Source organism: Phasianus colchicus, chromosome 3 (genome assembly GCF_987193195.1).
Source record: "Phasianus colchicus chromosome 3, bPhaCol1.hap1.1, whole genome shotgun sequence".
Lineage (NCBI taxonomy): Eukaryota > Metazoa > Chordata > Aves > Galliformes > Phasianidae > Phasianus > Phasianus colchicus.
The window spans coordinates 40485105-40505132 of record NC_143438.1 but is presented as its reverse complement, the minus strand read 5'-3'; the positions used below and the strand labels follow the sequence as shown (position 1 = coordinate 40505132).

At 36.8% G+C, this 20028-nt stretch overlaps 2 protein-coding genes across 6 annotated transcripts in view; both read left to right on the top strand.

Annotated features, from left to right (window-relative positions):
* The window catches only part of CCDC102B (coiled-coil domain containing 102B), a 136144-nt gene that overhangs the window by 65785 nt on the left and 50331 nt on the right, over positions 1-20028 (top strand). The gene's annotated exons all lie outside the window — the stretch shown is intronic.
* Positions 69-4499, top strand: LOC116239555 (uncharacterized). Its single transcript, XM_090137324.1, has one exon. It carries the CDS (start codon positions 892-894, stop codon positions 2425-2427), a length of 1536 nt encoding a protein of 511 aa, XP_089993450.1. The 5' UTR covers positions 69-891; the 3' UTR covers positions 2428-4499.

Genomic DNA, 20028 nt, shown 5'->3' with positions numbered 1-20028 from the left:
TACAGATAATAAAAGAACTTCAGCTTCTTCCTATAAATTGGAGCGTGACATTTTTTATTTTGGCGTAGTCGGGCAGGATACCCGCTGTGAGAGTGTTGTCCTTCCAGATATAGTTTGAAACTTTTCTGTGTGCACCTCCTGGAGTTGCAAGGAGCGATATTTTTTGAAAATTTAGACGTGGGTCCTTCTCCAGGAAGACCGCTCCGTATTCCGAATCTTTGTTGTTTATGTGTGTACCTCTCGGGGACGTATTTTGACTGTTTGCATGTTGTTTAATACGTGTGCGCCTCCTCGGGAAGACCTCTCTGTAGTTATTTTGAAGTACGAAATTTGAACCTGTTTTTTGATTTTGTGTTTGCGCCTCTTGGGGAATTGAGGAAGGGATACTTTGTGACTTAAACGTGTGTGCCTCTCCAAGAAGTTTTTGTTTGCTTTATTGAAACCCATAAGTGCTGCTTTAGCAAGGAGTGAAACTGTAACTTAGATGTTGGTGTAGCTTCTTGTCTTTGTGTGTGCCTCCTGGAGTTGCATGGAGCGATATTTTTGAAAACTTAAACGTGAGTCCTTCTCCAGGAAGACCGCTCCATATTCTGAAACTTTACTTTTTATGTGTATACCTCTCGGGGACGTATGAATTAACTTTGATTACGTGTGTGCCTCCTCGGGAAGATCCTTTCTGCATTTTGTGATTTAAGTATCTTGTAACTTAAGTGTGAAATTTGAACCCTTTTGTGTGCTTCCCTCAGAGAAAGGGAAGAGTTGATTGGAGCATTTGCATTTCTTTAGTAGGTGTCGTGTGCCTCCCTGGGGGGGAGGTAAGGAGTTACCTGAGCTTTTGAATACGTATACCTCCCTCTCTCTAAGTGTAGATCTTTCAGCGTATTGAAAAAAATGAGTGACAGCATTGCCACCATGAAAAGTGAAGATGTATTATTTGATCTTTTAGAAAAACATGGTGCTCGACCCTCTTTATCAGGTGTGGATTGGGCACGACAGAACTGGTATAACTTGCAGAGTGTTTCGGATCGTATTCGTGTTTTACAAAATGAGGCTCGTACCCGAGCCGGAAAAGGAAAGTCGTTTATTTGTGCCGTACTCGGGGCTGCTTTAAAAGCTGCCGTGGAGTTCCGAGAGGAAAAACATTCGGCAGAAACCCAAACTATACAAGCACTACAGGAATCAGTTAAAGTAACACAAGAACTGGTAAAAACTTTGCAGAATCAAATAGTTAACCTTGAGGAACAATTAGAAAGGGAGAAACATAATTCGGCTTTGTTGCAAATGGCTTTTAAGGAACTGTTAACGTCTAAGCATGCTGACAATATTGTCACCCATAGTCTGCCTCACGAAAAAACTTTTCCTCAGGAGGAAGTACAAAGAATGGAGGAAAGGCTAGATAAATTAGAAATGCCAATAGCCCCATTGCGCCCTTTGATAAAAACTGAATATACATTCGATAACGGTGAGGATCTAGATCCTCAGATGAATGTTAAGGAAATTCCCTTCTCAGCCACTGAACTAGCAAAATTGAAAAAAGATTTTAGCCGCTCTCCAAAGGAATCTGAAACGGAGTATGTATGGAGGGTTAGCCTCACTGGTGGAGACCAGATTCTGCTAACAGAAAAGGAAGCGGAGGGCTACTGGGGACCAGGAGTATTTTTAACTACTGGCAACAATCGTGCTCCCTGGTCCTTGACACAGAGGGCTGCCTATTGGGCAGGTGGTCTCAACCCTTTAGAAAGGGGGGATCCTCTTGCTATTATTGGAACAGCTGATCAGTTAGTAGAAAGTGTTCAAAAGGCTGCTTGTCTCCAAATGATGTACGATAGAAAGCTGCAGCCACATCATGAATCACCCATGATGATGCCAGTGGATCCTGAAAGGATGACCCCTCTAATTAGGGGGCTTCCAGAGTCGTTAAAACCTATAGGTATACAACTGCAAGGAAAAATACAGGCAATGTCTCAGGGAGAAAGAACCCGGGCAGCTTTGGAAGGAACAGTAACCCCCGACCATCGGCAGTCAGGATGCAAAGTATGGACGTGGGGGGAGGTTGCCCAAGAGTTAATTAATTATGGGAGAAAATATGGGCCGGTGGTTTCTTCCTCCAGTAAATTTGAGCCTAGGGGAGTAAGGCTTGCATCAGCCAGTCTTGCCCCCAGGCCACCTAGCCCAAAACTTAATGGAATTGAAAAGGTTTCGTCCCCGATAAGAACAGGTAGACGGAGCATTGATCATAAACGTAATGGATTGTGGACCCTGGGCTGGAAAAAGGGTATTCCACGAAATTTGATGGATGGATTGACGACAGATAGGCTCGAGATGCTGGTTGCTGGATGGCCGACTAGACTTGAGGAAAGTAAAACCCCAGGTCCTAGTGCCCCTCCCACAGCACCTGAAGTGCTACCAGAGCCGTTGGGAAACTAATTCCTTCACCCCTCTCAAGTGAGCGGGGGGGGGGGTGAAGGGTGATTGTTTATTAGGAGGCTCACAACTAAATGCAGTGATCTATTAATTACATGCATTGTTGAACCTAACTTAGTTCCAGTGACGTTTCTTGTAGACACAGGAGCACAAATTTCAGCTCTGGATTATTCCTTCATTTTGACCATATTAACAAAGCCCAAGAGGGCAAGTCGATGTCTTGTTTTTGTTTTGCAGAAGAACTCTGGAACTCCAAACACAGTGGATTTTAATTGTTGGTATTTTGGAGATTATGCAATACCCTGGTGAAATATTATCTTGGTTAATTTGTTGTATTGTGTGGGCTGTAACCTCTATAACAATCAGTTATCCCCTCATGGACTCTGGGAATGGGGGGAATGGTACAATACTGGATTTGTGGTCATTATGCATATAAACCTGCAAACTGGACTAGGGTATGTTATGTTGGAGTAATCCACCCGATGTTCTTTTTACTTCCAGGAAAGGATGGCAATGAATTAGGTGTCAGAGTATATGATGATCTCAATCGACATAAGAGGTCTATTGATACCTCCCTAACACGCGGTAGCGGCCAAACTTGGGGCAAAGATGACTGGCCTCCCCAGCGTATAATCAAACACTATGGGCCAGCTACCTGGAACTCCAATGAGTGGGTTAGTGGTGCTCGAGAGCCCATCTATAACCTAAATCGTATTATCAGATTACAAGCCATCCTCGAAATAATTACTAATGAAACAGCATATGCCCTTGATCTTCTTGCAGATCAAGCTTCACAGATGCGGGCGGCAATACTCCAGCATCGCATTGTTCTGGACTACCTGCTAGCCGAAGAAGGGGGGGTCTGTGGCAAATTAAATGACTCCACTTGTTGTCTAAAGATTGATGATAATGGTAAAGTTGTTAAGCAAATTGCCCAAGGTATCCGGAAAATAGCACATGTTCCTGTTCAAACTTGGAAAAGCCCAGACCTTGACCTCTTTTCCTGGCTCCCAGGTGGCCCATGGGTAAAACGTATCTTATTTTATCTATTATGTGCTGTTGCAACTCTCATGTTCATTCCTTGTATGATACCATGTTTTATTCAACTTATCCAACGTGTTGTATCCTCTATGCAATTTGTAACTTCCTCTGCGGATGGGGAAGTCAAGCAGATCAGGGCGACATTTACAAAGAACCCTGATGAATCTTTTGTAATGATTATATGAAGCTTTCGATTCCCTGCCCCCCTCCCTTCTTTACCCCTATGCTTGCTATCTCTTTCTCACCATCAAGGATCACCAGTGTCCCATTTTAAAGCAACCTTTGAGCCACGGGGTGGTGTAAGAGATTATTATTTTGCATCATCATTGTCTCAAAGCTTGCTGAGGACACAGACGAACAAGTTCAGGCAAGTCCTGGTCAGGGGTTGAGAGACCTTTTGTCTGGAGAAGTTTGATGGACAAGTCTTGGGCAAGGATTGCGAAATCTTTTGTCCGAGGGTGACAGATGGACTGGGCCGGGGGCAACGAGAGAGAGATAAGCTGCAGCTTAATAGCTGCGAAGTGGTCTTTTGTGTGGGCTTATCTCGAGGAAGATGGCCATCTCGGGAAGTACTCGCAGGACCCCTGCAAAAACGCCCAGGGATGTCACGTAGGCAGGAGAAGAAGTAGGATAAAAGGAGGAATCTAAAACCATGAGTATGGTGAAGGTTTTCTGCCATCTGATTCCTCACCACGGAACTCCTGCATGCTGACGGACTCTCCTGGGCCTGCTACCTGAATCCTGCTGCTGCTTCCTCCTGGATTGGCTCTGCGACTTCTTCCTGCTACCTGTTGCTGCCCCAGGCCTTCCACGCTGCTGCTCTCCCCCCCTGCTGCTTCTGCCTCGGACCTTCGGAACGTCGTGCAACGGGACCGCCGCTGGATCCTGGTGGTGACTATCCCCGCTTCACGGCATTCTTGCTTTTTCCTAGCTTTTCTATCGCACTCCTTCCCTTCCCCGTCTCCCTAATTAGACTTGTAATAAACTGGTTGGACTAACATATGAACCGTTGTTTCTTAATCTCACACCGGGTATACAGATAATAAAAGAACTTCAGCTTCTTCCTATAAATTGGAGCGTGACAGTAGGGAAGACAGATTTTTTTTTTTTTTTATAGTGTGGGAAAGAAGGAATAGCTGATATTAGAAAAATAGATGGGAAGTGGTGATAAAATGTGCTAACTGGAAACTTTACATAGTAGTGCTCTGTTTCTGTATGGATCCTTCAGAAACCAAGAGAAGTACTGTAAGACTTCCAATTCTAAACTTCTTTTACTTTTTCAGTGTATTGCGTCCTCTTGCTCTTTTACCCTAGCCTGCTGTCAAACTAGGTATAATTCTGTTGACAACACAGCAAAAGTTGACAGGAAAATTATTCTGCTTTAGAATAGTCCTCAAATTGCTCTAGAGAGCTGACAAGTGCCTTGCCAGTTTCATAAGATATACATTAGAGAATTTCAAAGGTAATCTGAGGGAAGAATAATCCTTCATACATTCTTTTTCAAGATCTGAAATAGCATAGTGGGGTAATACCTTGCAAGAAGGCTTTAGATGTGCTCTAAAGACTGCTTATTGTTAATTCTTTCCATCACAGTGTACAAACTAAACAGCTTTTACAAAAGTATCAAAATCAGGATTCAATTTTATCTGTTTACCTTTCGAGCCTAATGTTTGTGTGGTTACTGCAAAGACTGCATACACACATACGCAAAAACCAACCAAAAAAAAAAGAAAGCATCACAAAACAAAGAAAACAAACGAACAACCATACTGCCAATGTTACCACAGTACTTTGACAATGGACAGCACTCAATTTGCTACCACTCAATATGGTAGTAACAAGAGAAGTCTTGTGGTTTGGACATGTTGTAAAGATGGAGTCCACAATGCAAGTTACAGTGAGCTTCTTGATTAATTCTTACTTATTTTTTTTTTCCAATTCTCCTGAGATAAATTTGTCTTTTTGTAATAATTTTGAAATACTTTAATCACTCCAGCATGCTTGGAGATCCACTTTTTCAAGAGAATTCCTTCTTTGTTCCTATAGTTCAATCTTAACTGCAATGTCAGCATTTAACTTTTTAAGGCAGCTTCTTCTGAGAGCATAATTAAGGATGGTTTAAAAAAAACAAAAAAAAACAAAAAAAACCTATAATGCTATTACTGTTTCTCTTACAGTATTTTAGAATGTTCTTCACAATCTTTTTATCTTTGCCTGTATGCATTTATCATGCACTGTATTTTTTTCTGTAGTCTAAAGTGCTTGTTCACATCTCATAATAAGTCAAAAGGAATAAAGCAGGAAACGTCTGATGAGGTCTATTGTATCTGTCATTTTGTCAAATTATTAGCTTAATTATTAGAATATTCATCTAATGGAAGAAAATGGTCTTTTTTTCATACTGTAAATGGATTTTCTTGTTAAAACTAATAAGGACATTCATTTTCAAGCATCATTTATTTGTTGAGTTACAGCAATAAATGTTGAATAAGCACTTTTTTTTTAGCTTATCTTTCTCTTTTCTCATATGTTTACAGAGATTCAAAGGAGTGGAAGGAATGCTACTGCTGATGGGTTTTTGTTTGTTTGTTTGGTTTTTAATTTGAATGCTGTCAATAAGTAGGATGTGTTTAAATAGTATTTGGTGCTGTAGGATCTGAAAAAGTTAGAGAACTGTCCTGTTAGAGAGTAAGAAATCTAAGAAATTGTGCAGAATGCTGATAAATTTTGTTTCACTGTAGCAGCGACATAGATACTATAGAAGAAATAACGAATTAAATGCTGCTGCTTAGCGTTTTTCAGTGAAAAGTAACTGATGTTCTGTTAAAGATTTGGACTTCACTATGAGCGAGTGATACTTCACTGGTCATATTTTGAGCATAATGAAATCTGAACTTGTGCCTAATTTTAGTCTCTTTCTGATTGATGACTGTTTTGGAGTGGTAGTTATGTCAGAACAAAAAAAGAAAAGAGGAAAAAGGACTTTTTTTTTTTTGAGGTCTTGAACTGAAGAGGTTCATATGCTGCTGATATTGAGAAAGCTCATCCACACTTTAGATTATGCTATAATCTTTAAATTAGGACAGTAAATGCAGCACTATTAGTGACTTAGTGTACAAAACAACTGATTAATGATATTTTTGTAGTAGCCAGAATAACATTTTCGCATGAAGTTCTTTGAATCCTTTTTATATAACGTATTTATCGTCTTGCCTGTACTTTGAGCATTACATTTAAAAATATATACAAGATTAAAAAAAAAATAATGAAATGTGTTCTCAGCTTTATTTCAGAAACTGATAGCTTTAGTTAGGTATTCTGGGAGGCATGAATTACACAACAATATCAGTTTTAAACTGACTCATTCTCTTTCAAGGTTAAAAAAAAAAAACAAAAAAACTTTTATTTAACATGTCTAATCATGTTTTGTATCTCCAATTTATCACTCAACACAATGGACAGTTTTATGTTGAAGAATAAATCTAGTTGTCTGTAATGGAAGAGTAGGATGCTGAAAGATGAATAGAGTGATTTCCTTTCTGAGAGGCTCCATTTACATGGAAGTGCTGGTTTCTGTTTAACCGTCTATAAACTCATGCTGCATGCTATCTAAAAAGAAGCTGCTTAAAGCCAGAACTTAACAGCAGTGCAATTTTCATGGTATCTTTCATACTCTGCAAGCAGAATTCATTTTTCATTTTACATCTGTAGAGGCCTGTCCTTGTTTAATGAAAGTCAAATGTAACATCAGGATGATTTTTAGCTTGATTTCAGTTGCCATGTATTATAATCCTAGTCCAAGCTCCATAATGGTACATTTCACTGTGTCTCAAACAAAATAATCTTATGAAGAAGATTATCCATAACAGGCACTGTGTGTCAAATGTCATTCACTGGCAGTCATTAATGAGGTGGTCATTCAGAAAAGTAATGCTGAATTAATTCCTAACAGTACGTGAATTCTGCTTGAATTTCTTTCTGTAAAAGTTCACGAATGGCCTAAAGGATCAACAGAGACTGCTCTATCTCAAGTATATCATTCAGCAGAAATTCATTTATCGTTATGACTCAGATTCTGGTAGTTGGATATTTTATAAAACTGGCTACAATATTAAGTTAACTCTTTCCAAAAGATGTATGTGAACACAAAGGGCCTAAGGGATACAATTAGAAGATTAAATATTTAGATAACTGCTGCTTAGAATTTGATCTTAACCACTAAAAACTAATATTTAGTTTAATACTAAAGTTAATTTAGTCTATTAGCTGAGTAGCATTAAATAATTTGCAAGATTTCCTTTACCTATAGTATAGTGCCCGAATATAAACCAAATTCTACACCAATAAGGCTCATCTTTGAGATTGTTTCGTCCTCTGTGCTTTAGGGGAACTAATTTGATTTACATTTATATACATTTAATCTGGCAATTATAGCTGAGAAATCACCCAAAGCTAAGAAATTGCAAGCAGAGGACTATGGATGCAACAAGAATGAAAGCCAAATCATACACACAGCTTGTTTTACTGTTGATATACTATAACTAACTGCAACAAACTCTGCAGATCTCTCCTAGGTAGTAATTTTTCAAGTATTAAACATCTGTTTATGTAGGTAATTTCAGTCACTGCTGCAGTCCCTCTCAGTTTTCTTTCTGAGTGCAGCTGTAAAAAGGCAAAGAAAAATAAGATAAAAGATCAGAGGATATTTTGGTGTAACTGCTATATATTTGTGTATCTTTTTGTTCCACTAAAGTAAATAAGGAAGAAATCAGGGAAAGTACTTGCATCTTAAGAACTTTAGTGAAAACCTAGCATCATTATGTTTTCCATGTTTATTTGAATTTCAGCATAGTTTATTTCAATAGGGGACTCCTTGGATAAGAGTTCCTGTGTATTCAATAATTCTGTTTTGTTTTTACTTAACAGTAGAGATAGTCTTGAATAACTTTGTAATAGAAATTATCAGAGATTCTCTTGCTGTAAGGTTCTCACTATAAGGATAAGGTTCTGAAGTTACTATGTTCTGCTTTTTATCTAGATGTTTCATAGTTAGCCTCTGCTGATTTCTCTTAAGCTTCCACTTAGCTGCTCTCCTAAACAGAGAGGCCTTTTTTTTTTTTATTTGGATTCTTAATTAAATTTTATCTGTAAAGATCTTTATTTCCATAACTTTTATTTTAAAAAATAATTTAAATAGTGAGTTACAAACATTCGAAGTATGGAATAGGCTATGAAACTGTGGGTTTAAATTTACAAAAGCTGTACTGAATTCACTAGGATTCTATGTATTGATCATGCTGACGATATCATAACTTTGATAAAATGACAATGATTACTATTTAAACAGGAGGAAATGAAGCTGAAAAATAAAATGGCCCTTTGGACCAGGATGAAGAGATGAACTCTTAAAACATTTTTACTTCCTAGTCCTTTCCTTATTTCATATAAGATGTAAAAGATGACAGGTAAAAATGAATTTAACAACCTGTGAACATCAGTGATGTATTGTTCACGTTGACAGATACTCTACAGCTAAGCACAGCTACTAAAATTGGAGAATGGGAAGAATATAAAAAGAAATACGGAGAGCGTAGAGACATCACCTACCTGCAATATTTAACTCAGAAGAAATTTAGAATCATAGAATCACTTCTTCTCTGGTGGGACTGTCTAATACCCAAATCAAAAAGTTATCATTAATGGATTACAGGAGTTTCCTGGATTGCTTACAGCTTGCCATGTTGTTTTCCAACCAGATAACTGTGTAGTTATCACAGTTATCCTTATCAGGATGAGAGCCTGATGATATGATGCTTCTTGTAGCTGAAGTGAGAAGCCTTGTAGCTTTTTCTCTATCCAATAGTGTTATTGTCCTCTTTGCAGCTATTGTCATTTCCATGGGAATAAATAGGAAGCATTACTTTTGGAGTAGCCTTTGTAATGTACCAAGATTCTGTTGGCAACAGATAGCAATAGAATACCAACAGTTCCTTAAAGTTTATTGGTTAGCAGGGAAGCAATCAAGCATGAGATGTTGCTGATACAAGTGGGGACTGCAGAAGCAATTGTTAACTTCAAAAGGGTTGTGCTTTCTGCTTATATGTCTAAAAAGAAACAGTGTTTTTTCTTGCATTTGGTTATCAATTCTCTTCACTGGGACAAGCAACGGCTAAAAAAAGAGAATGATAAAGTGTGGATTTTTAAGCGTTCAGGTTCTGGCTGTGGAAATGTTAATGTTTATATCCCACTTTTTCTACTGGTTCATATATTGTTACATGTGGTAAGAGTTACTTGGCAGAAGCTCAACAGAATATAATGGTGTAATGCCTCTTATGTGAAAAGAAATGAAAGTGATGATGTTGTGGTTCTTGTGACTGATGAGATTTGTAAAATGAGAGGGAGTACAATTACTAAATAGTATTTCAGGCCAAAAGATTGCTGAGTTTCTCAATCACTGCTGACTGCTAATCAGTTTGCTGAGTGATTATTAAAATGGTTTGCTTTGACCTACAACTACTTAGCAGTTTGAGTCCTACCTAAATTACTCTCTCTGATAAGGAAACACATTACTCTTAGTTCCTTCTTTAAAATAGCATTTCAATTTTTTTTCTTCAGTGTTTTACAATTCCCTCTGGTTTTGTTTCTCTTATTTTGTCTTCATAATATTGTAATCATTTGTTTATTCATGAAGGTAGGAGAAGAAAGTGAAGGACGTCAGATGATAATGATACTTTTGAAATCTTTTTAAGATCTTCCTCTTAAATATTTTAACCTACTGTTTTTCTGTGTAACAGGGTTGTGGTGACAAAAAACACCACTGTGTGTGGGTAACCTCGTTCTCTGCTAGGTAGGAAAGTCATCTTCCTTAGAGAAGCCAAGGAAATCAAAAGCTGTTAAAATTAGAAAACTTTTGTGATTCTCTATAAGATTAAATGCAAAATAGTATATTTGTGTTTATATCTATGTTGCTTAGAAAATTATGGATATGTGTGTGCATAATGATGACGTTATCATAATGCTAATTAAGCATGGCAACTTCCAGGATAAAAGATGTGAGTGTATCCAACTTGCACATAATTCAGTGGTCCCCACTGAAATCTGTACTCCATATTTCAGTGCAGCTCTTCAGACACGTAGAGGTGATGCATGTGTATTGTCCAATTCAAATTCAGTAGAGCAGAAGCATCATTCCTCATTGCCTCAGTAATCCTTTTGTAAGATTTATCTAACAGTCAGATAAGATCATACAAAAGTTTAACTTGTTTGGTCTGGGGAAAAAAATGCTGGTACATCAAAATGTCAAGGTAACTGATAATACTAAGCTTTCACTTTCCGAAGCAGATTTATTGTTGAAAAGCTTTGTGCAGAAGTCAGGTATGATTTTAACACAGTTTTGGTCAGAGTCCCATCTTAAAAGCTATATATCATCTGTACTGTTTGTGAAGTGAAATAAAACTTAAAAATTACTTAATACTCATCAGCAAGTTTATTTATGCAAAAGTTAAATTTGCTTCATTTTTTATTTTAAAGGAATGTTTAAACAAATTAAGATACACAAATTAAATAATTCTATGAAGGGACCATAGTTTTGAGCTAAAAAAAAATAAGTTTATAATTTGTTTACTTGACTGTATTCTCCAATAAAATATTAAGAAATACTGTTGTAGGCAATTTGTGGAACTATTATTTCAGAATTGATTTTGTTATGCATTGATTGTACTTAAAAAAAAAAAAAAAATCAGTGCTCTAGCTCAGGTCACAATGAAATTACTGTGTGCATTCGTGCATGAAGGGAGAAAGCAGTCTTCCATTTGTATTTGTTGGGGGTTTTTTGTTTGTTTTTCTTGTTGTCATTGTTTTCATTGGAGCTTTTTTTCTGAATCTAACTAGAATTTCCAAGCACCATGAAGATTTTGTTAGAACTTAAAAAAAAAAAAAAAAAAAAAAAGCATGCAGAAAACTGTATCAACTCCTTATCTGTGTATGGACATCTCTAAGAATGGAACAAGCAATACAAAACCTTTCTTGAAAAGTGCAAGGTGTGAAGAAAGCTGAGTTAGTTTCTCTGCCACCTAACAGCACAGCCATAGCCATTCTTTGGAATAGCTGGTTTTGCTCATAGGCAACAGCAGTGCTGGTGTTTCCCAGTTTATTAGGAAACCACTCTAAGCAGTGTTAAAAATGTTGGTTGGAACTGCAGAGCAACAGATTAGCTTCCACAGGGGGAACTACAATCTGAGTCTGCTAGGAGGAGTAACATCTCACTTCAGCAAGATTTATTGCAGCTTCAAGATGAAAATGTTTCTTTCTTTCCCCCCCTCTAAACCCCTCTAAAAAGGATTTGTTGGTCTTGATCAAGGCATTGTCCTAATGATTAATAGATCTGTTTTGTATGTTTGGTTTTGTACAGGCTTAGAAGATAGGTGTACTTCCCTGCTTCAGAGTTCTCATCAATCAAAGTGGACTATACTTTTCTATCTTGTTAGTTAGATATAAGCAGAAATTTTTGCTTATAAGGCCTCTAGGGAATGTGGGTCCATAGTACCAGAGATAAATTTAAGATTCTAATATCCAATACCTCTGCATGCATAAAATGCTAATACTTCTTCATTGTATTGCAACCACTGCCAAATAATTGGCCCACTCTTTTGTCTGATGTTTAAGAAATTTCACCCACAGGACATGTAAATGGCTGTGAGTAGCTTTACGTGCAGATGAACTTTGTAGCTGGATTTTAGTTATACATCATTTGTAGACATAATTATATGAAAGCTGTTACCCTTTTAAAGCTGCATGTTATCAAAAAATTAAATGAACTGTAAAAATGTATGAAGACCTAGTTGGCCATGGATGTGCAGTTAATAAACATTAAGAAAGCATCTGCAGTGAACATGTAGGTTCATAAGAGATAAATAAAAAAAAATCTAAATTCGCTGCATGATGAATTGTCCCCTTCTGTGTATTATCAAGTACTTACAATTTTTCTGTTTTTCGTAATGACATTTTTACTTAGCTTGAATGTCTTAAGGAAAAACCCAGGTGATACAGGAGCAGGGAAGTGTTTCTTTAATGAATAAGCTCTTTAATTATATTCTCATTCTGCTATATGCTTTAGATTATAAAATTGTTGAAGTAATTGAATAGCAATTTAAGTGTGAATTTATTAAATCTGTTAGATTTACAAAGTAATTTGAGATAAATTACTGCTATATTGGGCATACCAAGTATATAAAAATTTAAAATAGATGCTTGTAAGTGTAACATAGTTTCTAATGGGAATTTGTCTTGGTTATAATAGTTGCAGTGATTGATTTCACATGTCTTACAAAGCTTATTTCGTAAGTTTCTCTTATCCTAATAGCACTTTAGAGGAAGACCTTTAATTTGAGACTGCTGGGAAATCTGTAGATGTACTAAAGGATTTCATAAACTGATAAAAATTTATAGTAGAAATTCAAATATTGTGGTGCTTCACTTCTAAAGCAAACAATATTTATTCTACTGAGATGATAAAGCTAGTAATTTCTCTATGCTTTGAGCATCTATGTACATTATGTTAGTTTTCTCTCTAATGTACTATGCAATATTTCAAACTGTACTTTAGAAAACTAAAGCAAAATGAATTTGTGAAATTTGAGTTTATGTACTGTAAGAGGAGGACAAATGGAAGGAGACAAAATGGCTATGAGGACTTAAATGACCAATAACTAATAAGCTGAAGAAATTAACTATTACCATGATGTTTTATATGCACCATATTGGAGTGTGAGAGAAGTTGGTATCAAAAGCCTTAAATGTTGAGAATGAGGTGTTACTGCCTATTTTTTTGTTATCTCTCCTACCTCCCAAATAATGGGAGATAGGAGGTCTGTTCGAAATTTTATTAGTGTACTAAAATAAGACATAATACATGAGTTGATTCTCATTTAGTGAATGCAGGACTGTATTGTTTTCCTTGTCCCTCTGGTTTTGTATCAGTCTCCTCTTCTGTCTCCCACAAAATACCCATGATCCTTCAGATCACATTTCCTATCCCATGAGATTTTCACTGTTTGCTATCTGGAAATGTGTAAGATTTTGAAATATAGCTTTGTTCTTACAGATTTTCTTTTCCTCTCTACTTCCAAATGTCCATTTACTGCAGTTTTAATTAACAGATGTCACATTGTTACTACTTCTTCCTTTATTATCATTGTACAACTTTTTTTCCTGATTCTTCAGTGTGTGCAAAGTCGTTGCGGCTATGCATTATTCTTAACATCAGAATAATTTCAGAGAGCAAAATTAAGATTCATTGCTGGAGAATGCGTACATGATCCATCGATTAATATGATGGATCATTAAGATCAAAACAGGCTAAATGAATGTGTTTGAGATTAGTAGAGAGATTGTTTATTTAACTGAAAATAGGATTCGAAAAAAATAGCAAACGTGAAATAATATTCTAGAGTTGCGCTGTTAATTTTGTCCAAGGTGGATGGTCTCAGAATAGTTAGTACAGGAAAATTGACTTAATATCTGTGTTACGGTAATAAGTGTTTGTTGACTATCACTATCTGTATCACTTGGTATACTTATTTCTAAGCCTTCTTTGGTTATTATCAGCAGCCATTTATGGGAATAAAACTCTTGGTCTTAAAATATTACTATTCAGTGAATGTGGAAATATCCTGAAAATACAGTGTAAGTTATAAAGCATTGGAGAAGGTAATGAAAGAAAATGGACTGGCTTTCTTTATTCACATTCTGAATTTGTAATACCAAAGAAAAGCTAGAGAATGTAAAATTGTTATAACTGAAGTCTACATTATGTCTAATTGGCTGTTGCAGCCATCACTAAAATGGTGACATTTTGGTACAGATATTTATGTATATATGCGTAACAGCAACAGGTATCATAACTTTTGTGAGGCATAGTAGTGGCTGACTCTTGCCAGGCTGAGGCATCAATAGGCAAAACTGTGTCTCTGCTGTCCACAGTGCACATACTCTGCTATCACATAAATTATTTGATATATCATGTCCTATTTTACACCATCTCCTGGACCTGTCCTTACTAATAATAAGTTAGCACCAAACTTCATGCATCACCTTGTCTTGCATACTGCACATGCTCCAGTCACTGACCATTTGTAATTATTTCAATTGAGACATTGCACAGCTGATTGAGCAGTCAGTTATTTACTAAAGCATGCAAGACCTTTAAATGTCCTTGTTTCTATTCTTTTTATGAGGAAAGAACACACAACATGTAGGAATCAACCGAAGAACACTGGTGGCATAAGTAGACACCACTGCAGATTATTGGCCTAAGGAATCTACTGTAAGCATTCAAAAAATAGGTTATGTGAAATAGGCTAGTAAGTTTAGAGTAATTTTTTTTTTTTTTTTTTTTTTTTTTTTACTCTTGAGTCATTGTGTGTAAAGTAAATAAGTTAGTGGGAGAACTTCCTAGAAGACAACAAGTAATAGAAGTCATCAGAAAAGTAAAAATTTATGAACTGACAACAGTGCAGTAAAGGCTTGTCATCTTCATTCTTTTTCTTTCAAGTCCTTTTTCTTTTCTTTTTCACTTTCTCTTCATTGAAGTCTGGCAGTACTGTAGTTCAGGAAAGTAGAAAATTTCAATGGTATCCATTACTTTGTCCATGTGCTAGCAATGTTTTCATGAAGTGAGACCAAGTGCAACAAGTAATCTTATAAAGCTAATACATTTTAGGCCTGAGCTCTTTTGGCAGTTAGTGTGAATTCTAGGGCTGGTAGATTATGGAGTCAAGCAGACGTTCTTGTGAGACATAATATCCTCTGCATATACAAAATGTTTAATAGCAGGCCTTCAAATTAATGTCACCATGGTGGTACACTTGAAGCCAGGCAGGAGTCAATGTTAGTGTTAATGCAAAAATAACAGCTATGTCTCTCTTCAGACTAGTCAGGCAAATTCCAGAAATGAAGATGTAGTACAGAGAGGATGACAAAGATGTCTACATTTTCCCTTCTACTGACTACATCATTCATCTCAGATCTTGCTGAGAATAGTGCTAGGCCACAGCTGATGTGGTGACAGGATACCTTGGAAAAATGTGAGGAAATAATACCAGCAAGCTGTGGTTTAAAAAATAAAATAAAGATTTGTCAGCAGAACCATTTTAAGAAATGGACTTATTTCTCCCAGAGATTACCTGATTTCCTGGGGTCTCTAAGCTATGGAATACAGGGGATAAAATAAAAACAATAATAATAATTTAAAAAAAAAAAAAAAACAAAAAAACACACTTATAGTTTGTTGCCACTAAAACATGCTGTACTGATGGGCTTCCATCAATAATTGGCATAATTGGCAGTATATTCCTTACACTGATGGTGTAAGGAAGTATTCAAACTTGATTTGTTAAACTAGTAAAGGATAAGTCTGAAGAAACAATCCAGCTGTGTCTGTCAAAAGAAAAGATAAATTCTGGAGTACACAACAATTTTGATACCTTTTGTTTGAATAGCATCCTCCGTTTGTAGTTGTAGAAAAGTTTAACAGCTTTATAAGACATGTAGAACTGTACATCCTGACAAACATGATGCTCTCAACAATTTTTTATTATAAAATCCACATTGAATGTGATTTTCCTAGTCTTACAAATTATTTTTTTTTCTCTGAACACTGGAAGATGAAGTACCGATGGTGAAATACTCTTAAATCCAAGAAGAATTTTGGCAGTAAGAATTTTGCTAGAGTTTGTATTTTATTTAAAGGAATTTGAACTGTCACAGTTACCTTGAGTTCCTGTGTGACTACTCTCCAAGAAGGCATGTTTAGAAAATGTATACTTAAAAACAGCAATTCCTTTAAGCCTGAATGTCATTAGAGAATTCATGGAGAATATATTACATTCTGAATAGGTAGTTGAGACAGTACTCACAAGATGTAAGCTTGTAAATTGTAAGAGCTGAACTGAAGGTTTCTGTTGTGAAAACAGAACTGATACTTAGGGGAAAAAAAAAAAAAAAAAAAACCCTACCTGGATATAATGTAGCAGGTGAACTACTTAAGAGATTTTTATCTTCCTTGTTCTATAACTAAAATGGTTTCTGATCCTCAAATCAATGGCTTGTACAGCTTCACATTGCGCTTGTATTACCTGAATTTAGACGCTAAGTATATGGAAAAATGAAAGGAAAACTGCTTTGCTGTGTTCTTCTTGTGATCCTACATGTCACTATCATTAGATTAATGTGAATTTAACTGAGTATACCATAAAAGAATAGAAAATGATGAAGCTAATATCATCATAAAGTTGGGAGGGAACACAGAAAATGTGCTGTTGGCTTAACACGCATAAAGCATGTGAAGTTTTGGGAGGATTCACAACGTGTAAAGTTTAAATGAAATGATATGAGAAAATACTGTAAGCAAACGGTCCTTAAAAATTTTCTAAGACAATACTGAAGGAAACTTTGAAAATACTGTGTGTGATCTTTACATTCTTTCAAAATAAAGAATGGAAAATAAATTTGAAAGGACACAAATCAAGAACAAATATAAAGTTAAACATAAAACTGAGCACAGGAGAATTTAAATTTAAATAATTTTAAAACACTTCTGGAATATAATGAATTAGTGAATAACAACTGCTTTGATTGTAAGAAATTTTTGTAAAATAAAGAGTCAGAGCTGAAAGATCAATTACTATAGATGGTTACAAGAACAAGCGAAGAAAAAGTAGCAAATACTTGTGTAGAATTTGTAATATTTATACTTCCTAGACATCCTTATTAAGAAGGAAAATAACAGTAAGAATGCAGATGTCTATAACAAACCCTTTAAAACAAAGCCTGTATAGTATGGATGTTTTCACTGACAAATGCAGTGAACTAAGACCTCTATTCCCATTTCTCTCTTTCTGAAGATAAGTATGTTTATATATATTTGCCGTAAATTTTCTAAAATTAGATGATGGAAAAGGACAACTGTAAGTTTTTAATACAAACGAATTTATTCTGTGGTAATGGTGGGAAAGAGTTCAACTTAAGGACTATTTTTTCTTAAAGATATATTAAAATCATCATGAATGTCCCTGTACTCTCTTAATTTAGTTCTGGTAGTATTGGCTCAAGCTAGAGCATGATAAGACTGAGCCAAAAACACTAGGCATACTTCAGTAATGAAAACAAGTAACAAATTACTTGTTTCTTTTTGCCTGTAAGTGATGTCTAACCAATTTTCAAATGAAAATTTGCTTCATTAATAGAGTTAGTAAATTCTGCACTTGAATCAACTTGTTTACATGGAAAAATAACTGTTCCAGTGCATGTAATAGGGAGTATTAAGCTCAGCTGAATTGTTATAAGGCTGTCAGTACAATGTAGTCAAGCAGGACATAGTTTTGAAAGTGTGGTTCTACTATAATTGTTGAACAGAGCGTTATTATTATTCTTCTGAAAATAGGCTTTCCCTCAAAAATAGCATAACTATAGTTATAGCTGCAAATGTATGTCCCATTTGACTAATGGAGTCAAAAAGCAATATTTTTTTCTCTTTCCCTTCTGTATTGTATTTAAGTTCTGAATCACACTCTGTAAACTAACTATAAAGTGAAATAAAATTTGGGGGTATGGGGTGTGATGTGAAGTGGTGGTATAAATTGAGGTTGATTCCAAACACCTGCCACTTCATAGAGTCACCATGAAATGGGTTTGACTGGAATGGACCTTTAGAATCAAATTGCCTTTCAGGGGTTTCCACTCACCAGCTCAGTTGCCCAAAGCCCCATCCAACCTGGCCTTGAACACCTCCAGGGATCGGGCAACCACAGCTTCTCTGAGCAGCCTGTGCCAGTGCCTCACCACTTTCTGAGTGAAAAATTTCCCCCCCCGTATCTAACTTAAATATTCCCTCTTTTAGTTTAAAAACCATTCCCCTCCTTTGCCTGTCACTGTCAGACCATGTTAAAACTCTATCTTCCTACTGTTTATAAGCTCCCTTTAGGTATGGCAAGGTATCGTAGAGGAGATCTTCCCCACCTCTGGGGGTGACTATGAAGTTTTCCCCTGCTGCTGCCTAAAGTGACAGTGTTCCCTGGATCTTCTCTGTCACTCAGAAGTGGATCTTCTCTGTCACTCAGAAGTGGATCTTCTCTGTCACTCAGAAGTGGATCTTCTCTGTCACTCAGAAGTGGATCCTCTTCCCTATTAAAGCTCTACTGATCGCTCCAGGCAGCTTGCTTTCCTGAACATTCTCTTCCCTCCTGATTGCATCCCATTCAGTGTCAGTATGCTTAGTCTCCTAAAAGCGTATCCAAGGTCATAGTACCTCAAACCCCAAGCATGATGCCATCTATGCAGCCAGTCATTCAACTGATGCATTCTCCTTCTAACAGAGTCCTGGTCTACAAATAGGAAGATCGAGGAGAACGCTATGTGTGCTCCTAATCCCTTCAACACCTCCCAAGGGAAATAAGGTTTCCTTGTTTCAGCCTCCTTGACTCCGCTTGCAGAAGCAGTTAGTAGTCCTCTGGCTTTATTAAAACTGATAGCCTCTTTTTTGTTATCTAAGCAGGCAGCAAATCTCTCTAGAGAGATTATCTAGTAAGCAAATAACCTCAGTGAGGAGTTCCTGGCTACTACCACCTTCACATTGTTTTGGTGGCACTGGAACTGACTTGGGTCATTGGTTGGATTAACTCAGTGTGGTTGCCCCTTCCTAGGTCTCAACTTTTATGTGCATCCATTCCTCTTTGTAACGACAGAACCCAGTATCTGATGTTCAGGGGCGCTTTGAGGGCAAGGAGGAGATTACTCCTTTTGCTCTAAGCAGAGATGACTGTTCAGTTTCCTTCTTGTATGTTTCTGTAGTCTCATCAAGATTGGAAGCTAGCTCAGCTTCTTCCCCTTTTAAGAATTTATGACAAGGCTGTCAGTCTCCCTATGTCACTGTGTAGTACTGTGCATCTGTGACACTTCCCTTTGTCCTCAGGCCCTTGGAGCACTTCCAGATTCTGGATTTCCCCACAACCAAGAGGGCAAAACCAAGGGAAAGAACAGTTATATCTAGTTGGCAGTCCAAAAGGAAGGTGAGAAGGAATTGGTTACAACCATCTGCTCCAACTTGGGCAGGAGGAATCCATCAATTATGGTATCATTTTTGATGGCGTGTTAATTTTGTGAGTGTCTGTATCTGAAACAGTCTATATATGCAATGGCAGGATGATCTTCACAAAGAAATAATTTGAGAAAAGAGTGAATTAGAAAAAGGTCACAAAAATGAGCTAAGGAATGAAACACCTCCCCTACAAGCTCAGGCTATTCAACCTGGAGAGAAGGCGGCTGCAGGGAGGCTGGAGAGTGGCCTTTTAATATCTGAAGTGGAGCCATAAGAAAAAAGGGAACAGGAAGTTTAGCAGGGTCTGTTGTGACAGAACAAAAGGGAAATAGTTTTAAATTAAAAGAGGGGATATTTGGATTGGATATACGGAAGAAGTTTTTTTTACACTAAGGGCAATGAGACACTGGAACAAGTTGCCCAGAGGTGGTGGAAGTCCTGACCCTGTAGACATTCAAAGTCAGGCTGGA

Coding starts and splice junctions, on each gene's coding strand:
- LOC116239555 (XM_090137324.1), top strand. CDS start 892: ATGAGTGACAGCATTGCCACCATGAAAAGTGAAGATGTATTATTTGAT.